At 49.7% G+C, this 24,058-nt stretch overlaps 2 protein-coding genes across 3 annotated transcripts in view; one reads left to right on the top strand and one right to left on the bottom strand.

The window, feature by feature from the left end:
• The window catches only part of scap (SREBF chaperone), a 31,527-nt gene extending 23,392 nt beyond the window's left edge, over positions 1 to 8,135 (top strand). For both annotated transcript variants that reach the window (XM_087812888.1, XM_087812889.1), the window contains exons 9-23: positions 1,280 to 1,392; positions 1,448 to 1,542; positions 1,612 to 1,710; positions 1,959 to 2,168; positions 2,226 to 2,593; positions 2,669 to 2,821; positions 3,226 to 3,427; positions 3,483 to 3,598; positions 3,667 to 4,135; positions 6,656 to 6,741; positions 6,798 to 6,880; positions 6,951 to 7,114; positions 7,170 to 7,250; positions 7,319 to 7,525; positions 7,589 to 8,135. In XM_087812888.1, the coding sequence (XP_087669014.1) occupies positions 1,280 to 1,392; positions 1,448 to 1,542; positions 1,612 to 1,710; positions 1,959 to 2,168; positions 2,226 to 2,593; positions 2,669 to 2,821; positions 3,226 to 3,427; positions 3,483 to 3,598; positions 3,667 to 4,135; positions 6,656 to 6,741; positions 6,798 to 6,880; positions 6,951 to 7,114; positions 7,170 to 7,250; positions 7,319 to 7,525; positions 7,589 to 7,834 (2,692 nt within the window). In that variant the 3' untranslated portion in view covers positions 7,835 to 8,135. The remainder of the gene's footprint in view (positions 1 to 1,279; positions 1,393 to 1,447; positions 1,543 to 1,611; positions 1,711 to 1,958; positions 2,169 to 2,225; positions 2,594 to 2,668; positions 2,822 to 3,225; positions 3,428 to 3,482; positions 3,599 to 3,666; positions 4,136 to 6,655; positions 6,742 to 6,797; positions 6,881 to 6,950; positions 7,115 to 7,169; positions 7,251 to 7,318; positions 7,526 to 7,588) is intronic.
• Positions 8,131 to 23,555, bottom strand: ptpn23a (protein tyrosine phosphatase, non-receptor type 23, a). Its single transcript, XM_087812887.1, has 24 exons — positions 23,207 to 23,555; positions 22,769 to 22,843; positions 19,817 to 19,944; positions 19,637 to 19,713; positions 19,453 to 19,502; positions 18,572 to 18,703; positions 16,843 to 16,923; positions 16,533 to 16,664; positions 16,199 to 16,246; positions 16,066 to 16,122; positions 15,934 to 15,992; positions 15,794 to 15,873; positions 15,621 to 15,735; positions 14,139 to 14,204; positions 13,932 to 14,077; positions 13,361 to 13,672; positions 13,153 to 13,307; positions 12,757 to 13,088; positions 10,480 to 12,688; positions 9,334 to 9,518; positions 9,168 to 9,272; positions 8,970 to 9,108; positions 8,810 to 8,917; positions 8,131 to 8,745 (listed from the first exon to the last, which is right to left on the bottom strand). Exons 1-24 carry the CDS (start codon positions 23,288 to 23,290, stop codon positions 8,215 to 8,217), a joined length of 5,406 nt encoding a protein of 1,801 aa, XP_087669013.1. The 5' UTR covers positions 23,291 to 23,555; the 3' UTR covers positions 8,131 to 8,214.
• Positions 23,556 to 24,058: the final 503 nt, after the last annotated feature.

The following is a 24,058-nucleotide window of genomic DNA, read 5'->3' on the forward strand; positions in this document are numbered from 1 at the left end:
TGCTCTCCATGAAGTCTCTCTGATGCCGGTCAGCAGCCACTCGTCCGTTTTATTCACGATCGAACGTACATTTCTCATGATGATCGATGGAATAAAGGAACCTACGTTTCTGCTCTTGTTTCATCCGACCTGCTCTGCATCTTTTCTCTTGATTTCCACGGGAATCGTTCATTCGCTGAGAGAGAGATGTTGCGCAACAGCTGATCCCTGGTGTCACCAATAGACCTGCTGAGTGTCTGTCGACGGAGTTACAAAAAGTGACGAAAGTAGCAGAAAACTGAAGGCAAAAGTCTCGTTTTGTGCACAACGGCAACAAGATCCGACCATTCTAAAGAAAACATTAAAAAGAGGGAGCTGTTGTAACCATCTTGAACTAATATAATAATAATAATAATATAATAATAATAATATAATAATATAATAATATAATAATGATAATATAATAATATATTAATAATAATATAATAATATAATAATATAATAATAATATAATAATGATATAATAATGATATAATAATATTATAATATAATAATGACAATATAATAATATATTAATAATAATATAATAATATAATAATATAATAATAATATAATAATGATATAATAATGATATAATAATGATATAATAATATTATAATATAATAATGATATAATAATATAATAATTATAATAATATAACCATAATCTATAATAACACACTCACCACACACACACACCTCACAAACATGCACACACACACACACGTGCGCACACACACACACGTGCGCACACACACACACGTGCGCACACACACACACACCTCACACACACACACGCACACACACACACACACACACATGCACACACACACACACATGCACACACACACACACGTGCGCACACACACACACGTGCGCACACACACACACGTGCGCACACACACACACACCTCACACACACACACGCACACACACACACACATGCACACACACACACACATGCACACACACACACACACACACACACCTCACACACATGCACACGCACACACACACACACACATGCACACACACACATGCACACGCACACACACACACACACATGAACACACACACATGCACACGCACACACACACACACGCACACACACACACACCTCACACACACATGCACACACACACACGCACACACACATGCACACACACACACGCACACACACATGCACACACACGCACACATGCACACACACACATGCACACACGCACACACACACACACTCATCCCTTCTCTCTCCTCCTCAGAGAGATCTTTCCATACCTGGTGGTGGTGATCGGACTAGAGAACGTTCTTGTTCTCACCAAGTCTGTGGTGTCCACTCCAGTCGACCTGGAGGTCAAAGTGCGCATAGCTCAGGGTGAGTGTGTGTGCGGTTGTGTAGTCTGAAGTGTGTGATGATCTGCTGGTCTCAGGTCTGAGCAACGAGAGCTGGTCCATCATGAAGAACGTGGCCACCGAGCTCTGCATCATCCTCATCGGCTACTTCACGCTCGTTCCTGCCATCCAGGTGACTCCACCTGTCCTGACCTCTGACCTCTGTTGGCTTCCACTCTGACCTCTCTTTCTGTTGTTGCAGGAGTTTTGTTTGTTTGCTGTCGTTGGTTTGGTTTCTGACTTTTTCCTGCAGATGTTCTTCTTCACCACCATTTTGTCCATCGACATCAGACGCATGGAGGTAACACACACATACAGTATATACACACTTATATACACACACACATACGTATATATATATATACACACACACACATTTGTATATACACGCACACAATTATATATACACACACACATTTATATATAAACACATATATTTATATATATACACACACATTTATATATACACACAAACACATTTATACACACACACACACACACATATATTTATATACACACACATTTATAAACACACACATTTGTCTGCAGCTGGCTGACCTCAACCGTCGTCTTCCTGCTGAAGCTGGACTTCCTTCTAAACCTGGTCCGCTGCGGACCCGTGAGCTTCCTCCTCCTCCAAGACCCTCCCCTCACACCATCACCCTGCAAACCCCAGCCTTCCGGAACCTGCGGGTGCCCAAGCGGCTGAGGGTGGTCTACTTCCTGGCCCGGACCCGTCTGGCTCAGAGAATCATCATGGTGAAGAAGACCAGTGTTCCTGGACCTCCTGGTGGCCTCTAACATCTTTGCTCGCAGGTCGGCACGGTGATCTGGATCGGCATCCTGGTCTACACGGACCCTGCTGGGCTGCGGACCTACCTGACTGCACAGGTGTCAGAGCAGAGCCCAATGGGAGACCCTGTAGGTGTCCACTTGGGCGTGGCCCCTGTTTTTCCAGACCCAACCAGCACACTGACGGTCCACAACGCTCCTGAGCCAACACCCGTCCCAGAGAACCTGTCCCGGGGCCTCCACAGCTCCTCCAGGACTGGGCCCTTCTCCCAGCCCTCCTCAGCCTTCCCTCAGATCACCTGGGGGTCTGAAGACGAGGAGGGCTGGAGGAGACTGTCCTTCAGACACTGGCCCTCGCTGTTTGGATACTACAACATCACGCTGGCCAAGAGGTGAGTGGACCGGGTCAGAACCGCTGCAAACACTGTTGCTCCACAAGCTTTTATTTCTGGTTCTGACCTGTGCAGGTACATCAGCATCCTCCCCGTCATCCCCGTCACCCTCCACCTGACGCCGCAGGAGGCCCTGGAGACCCGACACCCTCAGGACGCTCGACATCCGCCGCCGCCCCCCCTGCCCCGAGTCCCTGCAGACCTGCAGACGGACCTGACGCTCTACAAGTCAGTTCCATTTACATGTCACAGTTGTTGTTTACACTTTATTTTGTGTCCAAACAAGGAAGTGTCTCGACTGCAGTTCCTACTCTGAGCCGCTCTAGTAGAAGAACTCACATTTCACCTTCAAACACTAGTTTCTTTCAGGATCATTTTAAAATTCTGGTTCTTACTTTCAGATCTATTCATGGTCAGACTCCAGTTCAATCATAGCCTGGTTGACGGGTGAATACAGTCGATTATGAAAGTGCTCACTAAGGGGAACTTCTAAGATCCAAGAGACATGTTGTGGATTTAGAGGAGAAACAATCGAAGTTGTTGTCGTCGTTGCATTTGTTGTGGTTCTGACCTGAACACAGTCGGACCCCTACGATGACTTCTGACCTCCGCCTTGGCATTCATTCCTACAGGGTCGCTGCTCTGGGACTGGCCGCCGGGATACTTCTGGTCCTGCTGCTGTTCTGCCTGTACCGGGTTCTGTGTCCGCGGAACTACGGGCAGAACGGAGTCGCTCATGGGCGCCGGCGGCGCGGAGACCTTCCCTGCGACGACTACGGCTATTCTCCGCCGGTCAGTGAGATCTCGCCGCTGCTGCTGAGAGGCCACTGCATGGTGAGTCGCACAGACCTGCTCCAGACCTTCTGGACCTCTAACCCGTCTTCTGCAGGACATCGAGTGTCTTGCCAGTGACGGGATGCTGCTGGTCAGCTGCTGCCTGGCCGGACAGATCCGAGTGTGGGACGCTCAGACGGGGGACTGCCTGACCGTCATCCCAAATCCCGGGTGAGTCCGCTTGGCTGCTCCCTGCTGGTCCAGTCCAGACTCCTGGTCTCTGACTCCTGCCGTCTCAGGCTCCGGCGCGGCAGCGGCTGCTGGGATCAGCGGGAAGTCTGGAGCGACGACTGTCTGAGCTCTGAGGGACACGGCGTGGACAGACTGTCGGACGATGAGGGCTTCCAGCCGAGACCCCGCTCCTCCAGACCGTCCCTGTTCACCGACCAGCCCGACCTGACCCCCCTCATCGACACCAACTTCACCTCCCAGCCTCCCGGAATCGTCCCTGCTCCCCCTGCCGGAGGCTTTGACTTCGGGGGTCTGGTGGAGCGAGCCTACATGGAGCATGAGACCCCGTCCTACCCCTCTCCATCCTCCTCGTCCCCGCCCACGTCTCTCCAAAGAAGACCCAGTCTGGACCTGTTGGCTCCCAGCCAGGAAAAGGAGCCGTGTGGGTGGGTGAAGTCCGACCGTGACAGTTCGGTTTGGGCTCTCGAGCTGAGAGGGAACCTGATCGCAGCGGGCAGGAGCAGCGGAACTTTGGAGGTAACCTTGAGTCACTGTAGCGAGTCACTGTAGCGAGTCCCTGTAGCGAGTCACTGTAGCGAGTCAATGTAGCGAGTCCCTGTAGCGAGTCACTGTAGCGAGTCAATGTAGCGAGTCACTGTAGCGAGTCAATGTAGCGAGTCACTGTAGCGAGTCACTGTAGCGAGTCACTGTAGCGAGTCAATGTAGCGAGTCAATGTAGCGAGTCACTGTAGCGAGTCACTGTAGCGAGTCAATGTAGCGAGTCACTGTAGCGAGTCCCTGTAGCGAGTCAATGTAGCGAGTCAATGTAGCGAGTCACTGTAGCGAGTCACTGTAGCGAGTCAATGTAGCGAGTCACTGTAGCGAGTCAATGTAGCGAGTCACTGTAGCGAGTCAATGTAGCGAGTCACTGTAGCGAGTCACTGTAGCGAGTCACTGTAGCGAGTCAATGTAGCGAGTCAATGTAGCGAGTCACTGTAGCGAGTCACTGTAGCGAGTCAATGTAGCGAGTCAATGTAGCGAGTCACTGTAGCGAGTCACTGTAGCGAGTCAATGTAGCGAGTCAATGTAGCGAGTCACTGTAGCGAGTCACTGTAGCGAGTCAATGTAGCGAGTCACTGTAGCGAGTCACTGTAGCGAGTCAATGTAGCGAGTCACTGTAGCGAGTCCCTGTAGCGAGTCACTGTAGCGAGTCACTGTAGCGAGTCACTGTAGCGAGTCCCTGTAGCGAGTCACTGTAGCGAGTCACTGTAGCGAGTCACTGTAGCGAGTCACTGTAGCGAGTCACTGTAGCGAGTCCCTGTAGCGAGTCACTGTAGCGAGTCACTGTAGCGAGTCCCTGTAGCGAGTCACTGTAGCGAGTCACTGTAGCGAGTCACTGTAGCGAGTCCCTGTAGCGAGTCACTGTAGCGAGTCACTGTAGCGAGTCACTGTAGCGAGTCAGTGTAGCGAGTCCCTGTAGCGAGTCACTGTAGCGAGTCACTGTAGCGAGTCCCTGTAGCGAGTCACTGTAGCGAGTCACTGTAGCGAGTCACTGTAGCGAGTCACTGTAGCGAGTCACTGTAGCGAGTCCCTGTAGCGAGTCACTGTAGCGAGTCACTGTAGCGAGTCACTGTAGCGAGTCACTGTAGCGAGTCCCTGTAGCGAGTCACTGTAGCGAGTCACTGTAGCGAGTCACTGTAGCGAGTCACTGTAGCGAGTCCCTGTAGCGAGTCACTGTAGCGAGTCACTGTAGCGAGTCACTGTAGCGAGTCACTGTAGCGAGTCCCTGTAGCGAGTCACTGTAGCGAGTCACTGTAGCGAGTCACTGTAGCGAGTCACTGTAGCGAGTCCCTGTAGCGAGTCCCTGTAGCGAGTCACTGTAGCGAGTCACTGTAGCGAGTCACTGTAGCGAGTCACTGTAGCGAGTCACTGTAGCGAGTCACTGTAGCGAGTCCCTGTAGCGAGTCACTGTAGCGAGTCACTGTAGCGAGTCACTGTAGCGAGTCACTGTAGCGAGTCACTGTAGCGAGTCACTGTAGCGAGTCACTGTAGCGAGTCACTGTAGCGAGTCACTGTAGCGAGTCACTGTAGCGAGTCCCTGTAGCGAGTCCCTGTAGCGAGTCACTGTAGCGAGTCACTGTAGCGAGTCACTGTAGCGAGTCACTGTAGCGAGTCACTGTAGCGAGTCACTGTAGCGAGTCCCTGTAGCGAGTCCCTGTAGCGAGTCACTGTAGCGAGTCACTGTAGCGAGTCACTGTAGCGAGTCACTGTAGCGAGTCCCTGTAGCGAGTCCCTGTAGCGAGTCACTGTAGCGAGTCCCTGTAGCGAGTCCCTGTAGCGAGTCCCTGTAGCGAGTCACTGTAGCGAGTCCCTGTAGCGAGTCACTGTAGCGAGTCACTGTAGCGAGTCACTGTAGCGAGTCCCTGTAGCGAGTCACTGTAGCGAGTCACTGTAGCGAGTCACTGTAGCGAGTCACTGTAGCGAGTCCCTGTAGCGAGTCCCTGTAGCGAGTCACTGTAGCGAGTCACTGTAGCGAGTCCCTGTAGCGAGTCACTGTAGCGAGTCCCTGTAGCGAGTCACTGTAGCGAGTCACTGTAGCGAGTCACTGTAGCGAGTCACTGTAGCGAGTCCCTGTAGCGAGTCCCTGTAGCGAGTCACTGTAGCGAGTCACTGTAGCGAGTCACTGTAGCGAGTCACTGTAGCGAGTCCCTGTAGCGAGTCACTGTAGCGAGTCACTGTAGCGAGTCACTGTAGCGAGTCCCTGTAGCGAGTCCCTGTAGCGAGTCCCTGTAGCGAGTCCCTGTAGCGAGTCACTGTAGCGAGTCACTGTAGCGAGTCACTGTAGCGAGTCACTGTAGCGAGTCCCTGTAGCGAGTCCCTGTAGCGAGTCACTGTAGCGAGTCACTGTAGCGAGTCACTGTAGCGAGTCACTGTAGCGAGTCCCTGTAGCGAGTCCCTGTAGCGAGTCACTGTAGCGAGTCACTGTAGCGAGTCCCTGTAGCGAGTCACTGTAGCGAGTCACTGTAGCGAGTCCCTGAGTGACAGCTGTCCTTCCAGCTCTGGGACGCCGTTGAGGGGACGTTGCGCTGCAGTACCGAGGACGGCCTCTCGGGGATCACGGCGCTGGCTTTTCTCAACAACAGGTCAGCAGAGCTTCTGGTTCTGGAAGGAACCGGCCTCACCCCCGTCTCGTCTGCAGGATCGTGGCGGCCCGGCTCAACGGTTCTCTGGACTTCTTCACGGTGGAGATCAACAAACCTCTGGCTCTGCTGCAGCACCGGGGTGAGAAAGAAGCCTCTGAAGGTCCCACTTGAACTGCCTCCACGAACCCGGGTCTCCTGGATCCCTGCAGGTGCCGCTCCGGGCAGCGTGCCACCATCTCCGTGCTACAGCAGCGAGGACGTCATCAGCTGTCAGCTGACCCGCTCCGTCCTGTGCGCCCACCAGAAGCCCATCACAGTCCTGCGGGCCGCAGCGGGTCGAGTGGTGACCGGCAGCCAGGACCACACGGTCCGGGTGAGTCGCGCCTCAGTCGGTCTCACGACCCCAGTCTTGACCCCGGCTCTTCCAGGTGTACCGTCTGGAGGACTCGTGCTGCCTCTTCACCCTGCAGGGTCACTCGGGAGGGATCACAGCGGTCTACATCGACCAGGTGAACTGACCCGGGTCTTCTTCTTATGTGGTCACAATACGGCTGCAGTTGACACATGTGACCCTCAGACCATGGTCCTGGCGAGCGGCGGACAGGACGGCGCCATCTGTCTGTGGGATGTCCTGACAGGAAGTCGAGTGCGACATGTTTACGGTCACCGTGGCGACGTGACTTCGCTGGTTTGTACCACATCCTGCATCATCAGCTCCGGACTGGACGACCTCATCTGCGTCTGGGACCGAAGCTCGGGCATCAAGCTGTACTCCATCCAGCAGGTGCTCCTCCTTCCTGTTTTCCAGCATCACCTGGTCCCGTAACCTCCGATCCGTCCTTCGCAGGAAGTGGGCTGCGGTGCCAGTCTGGGGGTCATCTCGGAGTCCCTGCTGGTGACGGGGGGTCAGGGCTGCGTCTCCTTCTGGGAGCTGAACTACGGTGACCTGCTGCAGACCGTCTACCTCGGGCCCAGCAGCAGCGGTCAGGGAGTTCGGCAGCTTCTGGTCCTGGATAACGCCGCCATCGTTTGTGACTTTGGCAGCGAGCTGAGTCTGGTCCACGTGCCCTCGGTGCTGGAGAAGCTGGACTGACCTGCTCCTGGAACCTGCCGGGGTCTGAGCAACAATTCACTTTTTATTTGTGCAAACGTTTATTTATTAGTCTCATGTCTGGAAAATTACTTTGGTGGTGAATCATGTTTACAAGCTTCTTGTAGACGCGTGTATTTATTAATGTTGCTGCCCCCTCGACGTCACTGCTGGAGGACGAACACGAATGTAAGTGAAGAATGTATCGTTTACTTCCACCTTCAGACATTCCTCTTCCTGCCCGACTGCAGTTTTATAACAAGCCTTTGTACGAGTTTTCAATAAAGAGTCTTAAAGAGTCAAACTGGTCGACTTTAATTATGTACAAAACGAGAGTCACGACCTCGCTGGAGTGACGAGTGCATCGCGGTGACTTGAACTAGTTAGTGCTTGCCGAGGCTCCAGAGCGGGTCCAGGTTACTCAGGGGGTCGTCAGTGGAGTCGCTGCGTGCACCGTGGAGACCTTGACCCTCGTTCAGCTGCAGAAAACTCTGCTTCGTCACCCGCTGCTTCCCTTTCCCCCCCCCCTCCATAGAGAAGGCTTCAGGGGTCAACGAGGCCAGAAGCTCTAGCGAAGACTGTGCGGGTACAGGGGCGGGTGCCGGGTCAGGACTCTCCTCCATGGATAGCTGAAGGTCCGAGATCAAGGCGGGGACCTCAAGAATGTTTGGGGAAATCGAGTGAGGGGAGGACCGGGGGGGGCTGAAAGAGGAAGGTGCAACACCAGTGAGGGGGGGGTCACATAATGAAGTCAGGTCCAGTGGATCCGAGACCGTGGACTCCTCCAGACTACTGGTGTCAGGTGTTAGCTCTGGGGCGTGGAAGCTGAGCTTCGCCACAGTGGCCTGTATGGAGCTGATGGGCATGTCCCCCCCGAGGACCAGGTCCTGCTGAGACTCCCGTCTGGACACGGCCTGCAGGGAAGCATCGACACGAACATCAGCAACGGAGAAACATCTGAAACCAAACAACCGTGACCTTGACTGCAGCGGCACTGCTGGGTCTGCTGGGGGCAGAAACACCGTGTCGTAGGAGAAGCTTCTCAGCATGTTCCAGAAGAGTCTCGTAGCAGAACTTCAGGTGCAGCTGCAGACAAACAGTTCAGGTGTCATAGAGACCCACATGTAACCCGTCTTACCTTCTCCTGCAGCATGTTCTTCCTCTGCTTCCTCATCTTTGTTATCAGGGGAGAAAGGTCTGAGATTCCATTCCCAGCCTCCAGCTCCTGAACCGCTGCATAGAGCAGAGCGAAGGCGCCGGTGCGACCCACGCCAGAGCTGGCAGAGGAAGTCAAGTGTTCAAATATCTTGATGGAACCGTCACGGCTGGAGCTCACCTGCAGTGGACCACCACGGGAGTGTGCAGGGGCCTCTGGTGCAGGTAGTGAGCATGGACCTCCTGGATGAAGCGCAGCAGATTGCTCTTGCTGTCAGGATGTCCGCTGACGGAAGAGGAAACAGATTCAGGGTTGATCTCAAAAAGTGCCGCACAGAGTGTCGTACAGTTCGGGCCACGAGGTGAACTGCAGGTGAATCACGGTGCGCTTCAGGCTCTGGTCTCGGAACTGCAGGCTGATCATGCGCTCAATGTGAGTGGGCGTGGTCTTCTGTGTGGTCAGGCTGAGGGTCATCAGTCCCTGAGAGACCTGCTGGCCCCGCTCAGTCGGGAAGTAGCGCAGGACCTTTCCCTGGGTGAGGGGTTAGTATAGTTAGTACAGGTTGACAATCCACGACACACTGGATAACTAACAGCATAACCAACTGGTGTAGGAAGAGCTTTCACACTGGAGTGATTGACAGGTCAGTGTACTAAAGCGAGTTTATGCACCAAAAATACACAACGAAATCCTTCCTTCAGGTTAAAGTCACATGTGGCTCAATATTTACCAAACTAGCTCCACCTCATTAGCAGCGCCAGGAAGAAACCATGGTTTCTTATGATGTCACTTTTCACCAGCATTCCCGAGACAGAAGCCGTCCATCAGTAAACATTCATGACAAGACTCTGCAGGATCGAACCAAGATCTTACTGGACCTGAGCCTCAACACAACCTTCATCACAGGTGCTCTCGTCTATAGTAGCGAGAGATGCCATAGCTTCCTTCAAGGGAACAACCATTGGTTCAGATTTGTTGATGACACTTGGGTCAAAATCCTCAAACATGAAGTGTTTCAGTGAGGAGTGAACGGACCTGCACATACAAACAGAACCACCTTCACAAGCGCAAGATCAACACAACAGACTCCTCAGGACGCTGCTGCTCATCTGCACTTACAGGGCTCAGGACTCTTTTGAAACCGGTGATGGCCACAGAGGAAAGATGGTTTGAGAGAAGAGTGAAATTATCTTTCCTGGGCTAGAAACCCTTCTCTCAACAGGAGGTTTAATAACCACCTACAATGCAGTTCTGAGCTCTCCCTAGAAAAGTCTCCAAAGAACAACAACAACAGGGATCATGTGATTGACACCTTGCTGGACAGTGATGGTCAACGACCCTCACCAGACCTGTTGCTCTCTGGCTCCGAACTCCAGCTCATTTTGAATCGAAAAAGACTCTTGGGTTGAACGCCTTCCTTGAACCTCTTGCATTGACATCTACTAATGCTCCCTCGACCTGTAAGTTTTCTTACTGCTCAGAGTATCAGTACCTTCTCCAGCTCTTGCTCCGACACCAGCATGACCACCAGAGAAACCTTCTGCTCGTAAACCATCAGCCAGAAGTCTGCAGCAGTGCCAGTGAGTGGCGCCTGTGTCGCGATGAGCTGAGGGCAGTAGGACGATAAATCTGTCACATAGCTTGCGTTGATGTAGTCGTCTTTGCCGGACTGAAGGATGACACGGTTCATGTCGTACGGCATCACGTCCTGGTGTCTGTTCTTCATGCTGTAGCAGCGCGCAATAGCGATGGAGAGCTGTCGAGCATCCTTCTCCTGCTGGTCTTGAAGTTCTTTCCAGCTGGTGTCCAGTACTGACAGACCACCCTCCATTGACAGACTTTCCAGGGACTCTACATGTGCCTTAAATCGTTCAAGTTCCCGGTGAAGACTGGCCACACGCTCTGGAGCTTGGTAGGGATCGCCTTGTATCACTAGAACTCCTTTGGAGCTTTTTCTGCGCCACTCGTTATCCTGTGGGTCCGCTTTGGTGGGCTGCAGCACGTTAGTGGGGGTCTTGGTGCCTCCTGCTTGAGAGTCTGGACTGGAGGAAAGGAGGTCATCGGTGTTAGAGTTTTGGCGCTGAATGAGGATAGTGGAGGGCGGGACGGTAGATGGTGAAGTCGGCTGAATTGGACCTCCAGGGGTAGGAGCTGGTCTCTGCTGAGGGGTCAGACACAGAGAAGCTGGTGCTGGGGAGGGAACCGGGGAAGGTGAAGGTGATGGAGTAGCAGTTTGGTTGCTAGCCGGGGGCCCACCTGGACATGGCTGGATCATCTGCTGAGCATGAAGAGAACCAGTTCCTCCTGGAGGTGGGGGAAACCGAGGCAGTTGATGACAGCTGCTCATGTGCAGAGATGTTTGTGGCTGTTGGGGCACCATGGGCACCACTGCAGGGTAGCAGACCCCTCCTTTAGGCAGAGGTTGAATATGGCCAGGCATCTGGACAGGCTTTGGTTGAAGACTTGGTGCTGTGGCAGTGTGAGGATGTTGCTGCTGGGCTAAAGAGTTTTGGGGCATTTGGGGCATTGGACCTCTAGGCACATGAATGGCATGACCAGGGTCCATATGAGGCTGAGAGGCAGGTGGCATCTGATGGTGCACAGCAGAGAGAGGAGCTCGGCTGTGGGGCGTCTGGGAGGCCGGTGGTAAAGGCTGTCTCGTAGAGGGCATTGTAACTCTGGGACCACCAGGTATTTGGATTTGTTGATGAGGTGCCATCTGTTGGGCGTTAGGTGGTAATGTAATCTGTTGGTGTGGGAGAAGGTGTTGGTGCAGGAGTTCAGGGGGGAGCTGGGGGTATGGTTGACTTACAGGAGGTGTGGGCAGTGAATGAACAATCTGTGTTGGCTGTGGCAAGGAGCCTGACATCATCTGTGGAGGGATGTACCCTTGTGGTGTCTGGTAGCAGTGAGGAGGTCCAACTTGGTACCCATTTTGTAGAGAAGGCTGCATGTGTGCAGGGAATTGCTGCGGGTACTGAGGAGGACCACCGGGGTGTTGGGGCAGGTAACTAGCTGGGTAGGTCTGATGTGTTTGGGAAGGCGGGTGAGGGACAGGAACGGGCTGAGGAAGTGGAGGCCCAACAGGGCTGGGATACTGCGGCATTGGCCTATGCAGCTGAGTCCCAGGTGCTGGACCAACTTGAGGAACAAATTGGAGGTAGGGACTGACTTGTGGGGTTACATTATAGCCTGCTGTGGACACAGGAGCAGGTTGTTGAGGGTTTGGATCGAAATTGGGGAGAGGGGCTTGGATGTTGTCTACAGTCATAGTAGCCGTTCTAACAGGGACTGCAGGTGTTCTATAACCAACGTGAGTTGGGATGTGGGGGGGCAGTCCACTTGGTCCTCTCAGTGTCCCGGATGGAGTAAACTGAGCGATCCGGGCCAGTAGCTCGGGAGGAGGAAGGTTTGCAGGGAACCGGGGCCAGGGTAAAGACATGCTGCCCCCGAGACCAGCAGAAGGAGGCAAAAAAGACTCGGGCATGGGAGTAGCAGCTGTGGGGTGTGTGGGAATGTCAGGAGGAAGGCTGCGGAGGTCCTCAGGCAGGTCACCCCCTAGGGCCAAAATGGCTGCACTCAGCTGGGCCAACTCTGGGTCGTCTAAACTGGAGCAAGCAGAGTCTGCATCTGACGAAGACTTGGGTTTCACAGCGGGCTTGGCTGCCGTCGGTCTTGCTGGAGCCTTTTTCTGGTTGTCCCTGAACAGGAGAAAAAAAATGTGGAATTTAGCAGAAGAGCTGAAGAACATCCTACTCTCCAGACCCACCTTTCAAAGATGGGCTTCCTCGCCTGGGCCCGGTTCTCACACAGAGTCTTTGCTCTTTCCAACAGATGAGAAGCTTTGACCTCAAGGTCGTCATAGAACTCCTTTCCCTCCTGTGACTTCTTCATCAAGTCCTCGTAGGCTTCGTAGGAGCCCACAAGACCTTGGACTGTTAGGGTCCACTGCTGCTCTGTCTGAGCCAGACGTTTTCTCACAGACGCGTAGTGGACGTTGGCTTCAGTCAGAGCTTTCAGGATGTTGTCCTGAGCCGCCAGGTTCTGATCAATGTAAACCTTCACCTGCTCGTACTTCTTTAGCTGCTCCTCGAAGACACGCTGATGTGAAGGAGAGAACATGCAGAGTCAGACTCAGTCGCTACAACCGTACTGTCACTTGTACCTTAATGTCGGCTCGCTCCGTAGTCACCAGTGTGGAAGTGATGTCGTCCAGCTGGATCAGGTCTCGCAGCTGCTTCTCCAGACAAGCTCTCTGATCCCTCATCTCCTGAACTTTCCCAAGGATCCTCTTCATGCTCTGCAGCCCACCGACTTCCTCTGAATACAAACACCATGAGGACTGCTCCTTCAAATCTGCGGCCATCACAGACCTTCATTGAGCTGTGGTCGGGGCAGCGCCTCCTGCAGGCTCTCCAGCGGTCCACCAAGCAGCCTCAGGTTGCTGATGTGCAGGTTCATGGCTCGGTGCAGCTCAGTGTTGGTGAAACTGGCCTTCTCGTGAGCCTCCATGTACTTTTCCAGGTCTCTGCTGATCTCGGCCAGTGCCAGACCCTGTGCCGAGTCATGAACATCGCCAGTGACACCGGCCTCCTTCAGCGCTCGCTCACCAGCCTCGTCCTCCTCAAGCACGTCGCGGATCTCCTTCAGAGAAGACTCCACGTCGGTGAAGACGCCTGACAGAACTGAGGGTCATCAGATCATGATCATTGTTAGAGTCAAACTAGGAAATTATTGTCAACAACAAATTCAACTGAAGCTCAAGTTCCACCTTGTGGCCTGAAGGAGCAGCAGACCTGCTAACAAAGACTCGACACTGAACATAAAAAAACACTCATGTCGTACTGACTAGAGTAACGAAATGAAACCTGGCAGAAAGTCAGACACCTGTTCGAGGTACCAGACTCACTGACATCAATGACTTTCAGACCCTTCTGTTCTTACCCTGCATGGACTGGATCAGGCTCTTCACGGTGTCAGGCCGGACACTAAGTGCTGCACATTTCTCCATCAGGACTGGTGGGATGTGACTGTACATGTCCAGGTTGTCCACTGACTCCGGCTCTACACCCAGAGAGTCCATGAACTGTCTGCAGATACCAGAAGTTACCAAACAACGTTACATCTGCAGACCCATGAACACAAACTCACTCGAGTGTGTCGTTCCTGCCGTCGACCTTGGACATGACTTCTCTGAGCAGCTTTGCCTTCTCCTCACTAGAGACAAGAATCATTACAACGACACACGGACACACCTGTACACGGACACACCTGTACACGGACACACGGACACACCTGTACACGGACACACGGACACACGGACACACCTGTACACGGACACACGGACACACCTGTACACGGACACACCTGTACACGGACACACCTGTACACGGACACACCTGTACACGGACACACGGACACACCTGTACACGGACACATGGACACACGGACACACCTGTACACGGACACATGGACACACGGACACACCTGTACACGGACACACGGACACATCTGTACACGGACACACCTGTAAACAGACACACGGACACACCTGTACACGGACACATCTGTACACAGACACACCTGTAAACAGACACACGGACACACCTGTACACGGACACACCTGTACACGGACACACAGACACACCTGTACACGGACACATGGACACACGGACACACCTGTACACGGACACATGGACACACGGACACACCTGTACACGGACACACGGACACACCTGTACACGGACACACGGACACACCTGTACATGGACACACGGACACACCTGTACACGGACACACCTGTACACGGACACACGGACACACCTGTACACGGACACATGGACACACGGACACACCTGTACACGGACACATGGACACACGGACACACCTGTACACGGACACATGGACACACGGACACACCTGTACACGGACACACGGACACATCTGTACACGGACACATCTGTACACGGACACACCTGTACACAGACACACCTGTAAACAGACACACGGACACACCTGTACACGGACACACAGACACACCTGTACACGGACACACCTGTACACGGACACACAGACACACCTGTACACGGACACACCTGTACACGGACACACCTGTACACGGACACACCTGTACACGGACACACGGACACACCTGTACACGGACACACCTGTACACGGACACACGGACACACCTGTACACGGACACACGGACACACCTGTACACGGACACACCTGTACACGGACACACCTGTACACGGACACACGGAGACACACGGACACACCTGTACACGGAGACACACGGAGACACACGGACACACACGGACACACACGGACACACACGGACACACACGGACACACACGGACACACCTGTACACGGACACATGGAGACACACGGACACACACGGACACACACGGACACACACGGACACACACGGACACACACGGACACACACGGACACACACGGACACACACGGACACACGGACACACGGACACACACGGACACACACGGACACACACGGACACACACGGACACACACGGACACACACGGACACACACGGACACACACGGACACACACGGACACACACGGACACACACGGACACACACGGACACACGGACACACGGACACACCTGTACAGGGAGGAGGCTTCGTGTGCAGCCATTGGCACCAGTTTGGAGAACAGGTCTGGTCCAGTCACGCTGGGGTCCGTAGGGTTGACCGGCAAGGCTTTAACCAGGGGGGCGCCTGGAGGGGGTAGACACGTGGTCATTGACGGACAGGTGTCTCCTGTCAAGTCGTTCACCTTTGACGGATGCCAGGCTGTCGAGCGAAGGAACCGTCTCGTGGTAAATGAAGTCGTTGTCCTTTTTGGCGGAGTTGAACCTGTAGGCGGACAAACGTTTATGTTCTGGAAACACTGAAGGTCAGCAGTCGAGTCCTTACTTTCCCCCCACGACGTCCATGGTGAACCTCAGAGCCTCCTGCACACTGTCTGGCTGCCCCTGGAGGAACACACCGAGTCTCAGACGGGGGGTGCAGCTCCAACAATCTAACTTCTCTTCAGGTGTCACTCACCTTTGCTAGCTTGACTGCTTCAGTCAGTTTGTCCAGAGAACTCTGCAGGTAGACCAGCTGGACACACAGTGAGGTCCCACCATTTGAGTAAAGCTGTTGCTATGACAACCGAATGTGACTAGAGTTGTCTCACCTGCTCGCCATATTTCTGCTGCTCCTCCGCCTGTTTGCCCATGTGCAGCTGAAGTGATGACAGAAGAGAGAACATGGCTGTTAGCGCACACGCGCACGCACACACACGCGCACGCACACACACACGCGCACACACACACACGCGCACACACACGCGCACACACACACGCGCGCACACACACACACGCGCACACACACACACGCGCACACACACACGCGCACACACACGCGCACGCACACGCGCGCACACACACACACACACACGCACGCATGCACACACGCACACACACGCGCGCGCACACACACACACACACACGCATGCACGCAACACTTACATGTGCAATGGCAGCAAAGTAGTAGATCTTCATCTGGACCAGTTTCTTCCAGTCCTTCTGGATCTTCCCGAGCATGGAGGCCGTCTCAGAATTCTCAAGAGCCCGACACGCGTCTTTGTAGTAGTCGACGACCTGCAACACACACAACCTTCACCTCTCACTCTTGTACACTCATACACACACACACACACACTCGGACGAACATACATACATACACATATATATATATATATAAATACACACACACTCTTACGAACATTACAGTATATATAAAAAATACACACATGCACACTCGTAGACACAAACTCACCTGAGCGCTGATGCGAGCCACTAAAAAACTCTTCCTGTTGTCCAGCATTGACTTCTCCAAAAGACACTCCTGAGCCTGACCCTGGACACACACTCTTGTTAGACGTGTGCACGTGTGTACGTGTGCACGTGTGTACGTTTTTACAGTTACAATTAAAGCCAAAATAATCCTACATTGAAATAAAGCTTCATTCAGACACTTTAACACTACACACTTGTAAACACACATAATATATTCACTGCAAATGAATTAAAAACTCCGGTAAAAACGTTTTTAAAAAAGTGTGATGTAAACATTTATATTTATGAGTCAATAATAAATCACACAAACTTCAGTGCAGAGTCAAGAAAAGTGAAAACACTCATTCTGCCTTTTCTTGCAGCACGTTTTTCTCTTTCGTCATAATATATTGTAATTTACACAACTTGAGTTGTGTGATTGTACAAGGTAACACACTTTGGATTAGCACACACACACAGACTTTGCGCTGTCAGACTCTATTGAACCAGTTGTATTGTATGAGACAAGAGTCTAATGATGGAGTCAACAATAACAAACACTAACAAACACTAACAAACACTAACAAGTTTGTTAGTGTTTTGTTTGTTGACTTCCATGCGTCGCCTGAAAGTTTCTCTCGTCTCTACAGAACAGCAAAGTTAACTGCTTTGTCTTTCTTTTTTCTCCGATTCGTTCATACGTTTGTGGTGATGCTTCTCTAGATGCTTAATAAAGTTAGTGTTAAATCTTGCGATAGTTTCTCTCCAAACATCACATCTGTGCAGCAGCTGCTGTTATCAAACTGCTTGGATCGAGAGGATCTTGAAAATGGATCTTCAAACTGCAGACAGTATTTCTAACACTGCGGGGGTTTGAAAGGTGTGTGACGCTGATACTACATGTTGTTCAGAAACTGCTATCATTTCATCCACAGTTGTCATGAACTGCTGCTCTTTAGCTTCTGTACACGTCAGTGATTGAAGTCTTTACATCTCGTTCTGCGCTCGTCATTTTTCACGGCTGGAAAATTAAATGAACTATTAATTAAATTAAATTGCAACCTTTGCGATATAATAATTGCATTTTTTAATATTGTGATTATATCGTAAACGCAATAAATTGTTCAGCCCTAGTGTGTATAGGACACACACTCTTGTGTAACAGGGATCCTTCATATCCATATTGTGTGTAATTCAGCTCCTTTCAGGCTAAACCAGTATTTTGTCATTTCCATGTAACAATAATATTCCTTCAATTGAAGCGAAGGATCTTCATTTAGCGAAGATGACGTCAAAGTTTCGATCTTTCAGGTCCGAAGGAGAAGTTAGGAGCAGTTGTTTAGATCTTCAGCTCAACTGAACGTGTTATGATGCATGAATCTCTCGTCTGACTTTGACAAAAAAGTGTTGCTCAACAAAGTTTGTGGTAAATCATCCGTCGCACACGTGTTACACAATAATTCCACAAACGTTGATTCTCACTTGACATTTGTCCTATATTTACCCAAAATACAAAGTTACATTTGAAATAACATTTCATATCATTTAAATATTTAAGTATTTTTAAAAGTGAGAACAAGAAAAAAAAAAGTACCATGTGTATGATTTTTCAGAGAGAAAGGATTATTACTTCCTCCGTATTAAAATGTTGATAATAAATAGTGTGCACGAGTGTGTGTGTATACACAAGTGGGTGTGTGTATGTGTGTGTAACACAGTGTGTGTTGTACCAGCATGAGGTTGATGTTGAGGTTCAGGATCTGGTGACTCATATCAACACTGAAGTTGTGGCTGAAGTTGTCTCTCAGGTAAGAAAACGATCCAGCAGAGCATTGGAAGTGTGTACAAGAAACCTTCATGCCCTACACACACCAGAGAGATATTACAGACATGAGAGAGAGAGAGATTACAGACACGAGAGAGAGATTACAGACATGAGAGAGAGAGAGAGAGAGAGAGAGATTACAGACATGAGAGAGAGAGAGAGAGAGAGAGAGATTACAGACACGAGAGAGAGAGAGAGAGAGAGAGAGATTACAGACATGAGAGAGAGAGAGAGAGAGAGATTACAGACACGAGAGAGAGAGAGAGAGAGAGAGATTACAGACATGAGAGAGAGAGAGAGAGAGAGAGAGAGAGAGAGAGAGAGAGAGAGAGAGAGAGATTACAGACACGAGAGAGAGAGAGAGAGAGAGATTACAGACATGAGAGAGAGAGAGAGAGAGAGAGATTACAGACATGAGAGAGAGAGAGAGAGAGAGAGATTACAGACATGAGAGAGAGAGAGAGAGAGAGATTACAGACACGAGAGAGAGAGAGAGAGAGAGAGAGAGAGATTACAGACACGAGAGAGAGAGAGAGAGAGAGAGAGATTACAGACACGAGAGAGAGAGAGAGAGATTACAGACACGAGAGAGAGAGAGAGAGAGAGAGAGAGATTACAGACATGAGAGAGAGAGAGAGAGAGAGAGAGAGAGAGAGAGAGAGAGAGAGAGATTACAGACACGAGAGAGAGAGATTACAGACACGAGAGAGAGAGATTACAGACACGAGAGAGAGAGAGAGAGAGAGAGAGAGAGAGAGATTACAGACAGGAGAGAGAGAGACTCACCTCCTCTGAGACTCTGTTGTCCATGGCTCCTAACATGGAATGTAGAGCTCCTGTAGGAAACACTTTGTCAGGTTCACTGGTCACTCAGCTGTGATGTCACTCAGCTGTGATGTCACTCAGCTGTGATGTCACTCAGCTGTGATGTCACTCAGCTGTGATGTCACTCAGCTGTGATGTCACTCACCCAAGTTGTACAGGATACACGCCTGTTCATAACTGATGTCATTGTGAGTCACTGACTTCCCCGAGAAGATCTCCGTCCTACACACACACACACACACACACACACACACACACACACACACACACGCGTCATGTCCAGCTCAGATTCACCTACCTGTCCACAGGTGTGTGACTCTGATACCATGTGACCGGCACAGACGCCTCCTGACTGGTTCCCATGGGGACTCGACTCTGCAAGTAGTGCAGCTGACCGAAGTACTTCCTCAAGATGCTGCAGCCCTCGAAGTCCCGAGTGACGTTGACAGCACTCTGTGAACCACACACACACACACACACACACGCACACACACACACACACACACGCACACACAGAACTTTGAGAAAGAACAAGTGAACACAGTTCAGTTCAGAACCTGGAGCAACATCTCAAGTTGGTTGATCTGAAGAAACACGTTTGAATCACAATATTGTCTTCACAGCAGCAGCTTCAGTTGTGTAACTTTAGAGGAATCAGTGTGTGTTGTTGTGATGTGTGACTCTATTGTATCATTAGTGTGTGTTGTTGTGATGTGTGACTCTATTGTATCATCAGTGTGTGTGCGTTGTTGTGATGTGTGACTCTATTGTATCATCAGTGTGTGTGTGTTGTTGTGATGTGTGACTCTATTGTATCATCAGTGTGTGTGTGTTGTTGTGATGTGTGACTCTATTGTATCATCAGTGTGTGTGTGTTGTTGTGATGTGTGACTCTATTGTATCATCAGTGTGTGTGTTGTTGTGATGTGTGACTCTATTTTATCATCAGTGTGTGTTGTTGTGATGTGTGACTCTAATGTATCATCAGTGTGTGTGTGTTGTTGTGATATGTGACTCTATTGTATCATCAGTGTGTGTGTTGTTGTGATGTGTGACTCTATTGTATCATCAGTGTTTGTGTTGTTGTGATGTGTGACTCTATTGTATCATCAGTGTGTGTTGTTGTGATGTGTGACTCTATTGTATCATCAGTGTGTGTTGTTGTGATGTGTGACTCTATTGTATCATAAGTGTGTGTGTGTTGTTGTGATGTGTGACTCTATTGTATCATCAGTGTGTGTTGTTGTGATGTGTGACTCTATTGTATCATCAGTGTGTGTGTGTTGTTGTGATGTGTGCCTCTATTGTATCATCAGTGTGTGTGTGTTGTTGTGATGTGTGCCTCTATTGTATCATCAGTGTGTGTGTGTTGTTGTGATGTGTGACTCTATTGTATCATCAGTGTGTGTGTTGTTGTGATGTGTGACTCTATTGTATCATCAGTGTGTGTGTGTTGTTGTGATGTGTGACTCTATTGTATCACCAGTGTGTGTATGTTGTTGTGATGTGTGACTCTATTGTATCACCAGTGTGTGTATGTTGTTGTGATGTGTGACTCACAATGACACCAGAGTTGAAACTAGTTGATGTTTGATGACACCAGAGTTGATACTAGTTGATGTTTAATGACACCAGAGTTGATACTAGTTGATGTTTAATGACACCAGAGTTGATACTAGTTGATGTTTAATGACACCAGAGTTGATACTAGTTGATGTTTAATGACACCAGAGTTGATACTAGTTGATGTTTAATGACACCAGAGTTGATACTAGTTGATGTTTAATGACACCAGAGTTGATACTAGTTGATGTTTAATGACACCAGAGTCGATACTAGTTGATGTTTAATGACACCAGAGTTGATACTAGTTGATGTTTAATGACACCAGAGTTGATACTAGTTGATGTTTAATGACACCAGAGTCGATACTAGTTGATGTTTAATGACACCAGAGTCGATACTAGTTGATGTTTAATGACACCAGAGTTGATACTAGTTGATGTTTAATGACACCAGAGTTGATACTAGTTGATGTTTAATGACACCAGAGTCGATACTAGTTGATGTTTAATGACACCAGAGTTGATACTAGTTGATGTTTAATGACACCAGAGTTGATACTAGTTGATGTTTAATGACACCAGAGTCGATACTAGTTGATGTTTAATGACACCAGAGTCGATACTAGTTGATGTTTAATGACACCAGAGTTGATACTAGTTGATGTTTAATGACACCAGAGTTGATACTAGTTGATGTTTAATGACACCAGAGTTGATACTAGTTGATGTTTAATGACACCAGAGTTGATACTAGTTGATGTTTAATGACACCAGAGTTGATACTAGTTGATGTTTGATGACACCAGAGTCGATACTAGTTGATGTTTAATGACACCAGAGTTGATACTAGTTGATGTTTAATGACACCAGAGTTGATACTAGTTGATGTTTAATGACACCAGAGTTGATACTAGTTGATGTTTAATGACACCAGAGTTGATACTAGTTGATGTTTAATGACACCAGAGTTGATACTAGTTGATGTTTAATGACACCAGAGTTGAAACTAGTTGATATTTAATGATACCAGAGTTGAAACTAGTTGATGTTTAATGACACCAGAGTTGAAACTAGTTGATGTTTAATGACACCAGAGTTGATACTAGTTGATGTTTAATGACACCAGAGTTGAAACTAGTTGATGTTTAATGACACCAGAGTTGAAACTAGTTGATGTTTAATGACACCAGAGTTGATACTAGTTGATGTTTAATGACACCAGAGTTGAAACTAGTTGTTTAATGACACCAGAGTTGATACTAGTTGATGTTTAATTGAAACTAGTTGATGTTTAATGACACCAGAGTTGATACTAGTTGATGTTTGATGACACCAGAGTTGAAACTAGTTGATGTTTAATGACACCAGAGTTGATACTAGTTTATGTTTAATGACACCAGAGTTGATACTAGTTGATGTTTAATGACACCAGAGTTGATACTAGTTGATGTTTAATGACACCAGAGTTGAAACTAGTTGATGTTTAATGACACCAGAGTTGATACTAGTTGATGTTTAATGACACCAGAGTTGAAACTAGTTGATGTTTAATGACACCAGAGTTGATACTAGTTGATGTTTAATGACACCAGAGTTGAAACTAGTTGATGTTTAATGACACCAGAGTTGATACTAGTTGATGTTTAATGACACCAGAGTTGAAACTAGTTGATGTTTAATGACACCAGAGTTGAAACTAGTTGATGTCTCACCTGCCGCAGCGTCTCCAGCTTCTTCAGCTGCTCGTTGTAATTGTCAGGATTCTCTCCATAGTTTCTCAGGATGAACTGAGGGAGGAAAACAAGTCACACAGTGATGACGTCAGCTATGACCGACTCTGTTGACACAGCAAGTTGCGAGTCTGAACCACTCCTTGACAGAAGCAGGTCAAAGGTCACTGAGGACAGGAGATCACATTCTAGACCTAAAACACTGGCTGAGCTAGTGACGTCACGCGTTTCTTTATGACGTGTTGTTTTCCGTCAGTGTTGACAGGAACCCGCGCGCTCTGTGATACCTGTGACGTCAGGACGAGTCTGTGGATCCAGACTTCTCTGTAGAACCAGCAGTTATGGGTTCTCGCTAACTAGCCAACAAGCTAACCAGCTAATGCTAGCAGGCCTGGTTCTGACGGAGACTCTGGACCTCACCTGCCTCACGCACGGGCTGAACTGGAAGTCTCCCGCCTCCTTCAGGTCCAGCCAGATCATCGGCATACGGGGCACTGCCTCCATCCTGGCAGGACTCGCACCGGCAGCCTCTTGGAGCGCGAGCAGCTTCTAGAAGGAAGTCAGTGTTTCTGAAGAATCAACCCGGAAACTGTGGGGAACGTCGCTGCGCCGCGAGGGATTGTGGGAAACGTAGTCAACACTTTGAGTGACACAATCTAATTCCACGGTTCTTATCTCACAAACGAAAGTAAAGTGCACATCAGCAAGTCACTCCAGATGACGTCACACTTGCAGCTTTAAAGAGCCGAGCGACGAAGATTTGAACGCGTCAAGCTGAACTCGTTCACAAGCGTTTCCTTCCGTTACTGTCAAAATAAAGTGTGACAATTAAGGTTGTAGTTGTTACATTTGTGTAGCTTTTTATTGATACATTATTATGCTGTCAATCATTGATCTGTTCTCGTTGCTTCAGGTAATAATTATTGAATAATAAATAATCATATTTTGTGTCAACTGTATTTCATATTTAATAATAATGAAATAATGTATTTATTTAAAAGTGCTTCTCTCACTCAAAGTCGCTTCACAAAGAAAACAATGAATTAACTAAAAACAGTAAAATCACATTTGTATCATATTCGTGGACTTGTGTGCTTGTTCTTCTGAGGGTTCTTCGCAGCCTAGAGGGCGCTGGAGCACAGAGCTGTGATGACGTCACGTTACTCAGCCAATCACACAGCGCTTGTGAAGAGGAGTGCGTAATGATGGACAAGCCCTCTGCCTTGCACCCTGGCTTGCTGGGACCCTAAATATAGACAAGAGAACCTGGAG

Source organism: Callionymus lyra, chromosome 17, assembly GCF_982586985.1.
Source record: "Callionymus lyra chromosome 17, fCalLyr1.hap1.1, whole genome shotgun sequence".
NCBI lineage: Eukaryota > Metazoa > Chordata > Actinopteri > Syngnathiformes > Callionymidae > Callionymus > Callionymus lyra.

Excerpts from the sequence above, each read along its gene's own strand:
- ptpn23a (XM_087812887.1), bottom strand. The coding sequence starts at position 23,290 with ATGGAGGCAGTGCCCCGTATGCCGATGATCTGGCTGGACCTGAAGGAG. Across the intron at positions 22,844-23,206 it reads TCAGCCCGTGCGTGAGGCAG|TTCATCCTGAGAAACTATGG; the intron begins GTGAGGTCCAGA and ends TTCCTCCCTCAG. Across the intron at positions 9,519-10,479 it reads CGGAGCAAGAGCTGGAGAAG|GGAAAGGTCCTGCGCTACTT; the intron begins GTACTGATACTC and ends CCCCTCACCCAG.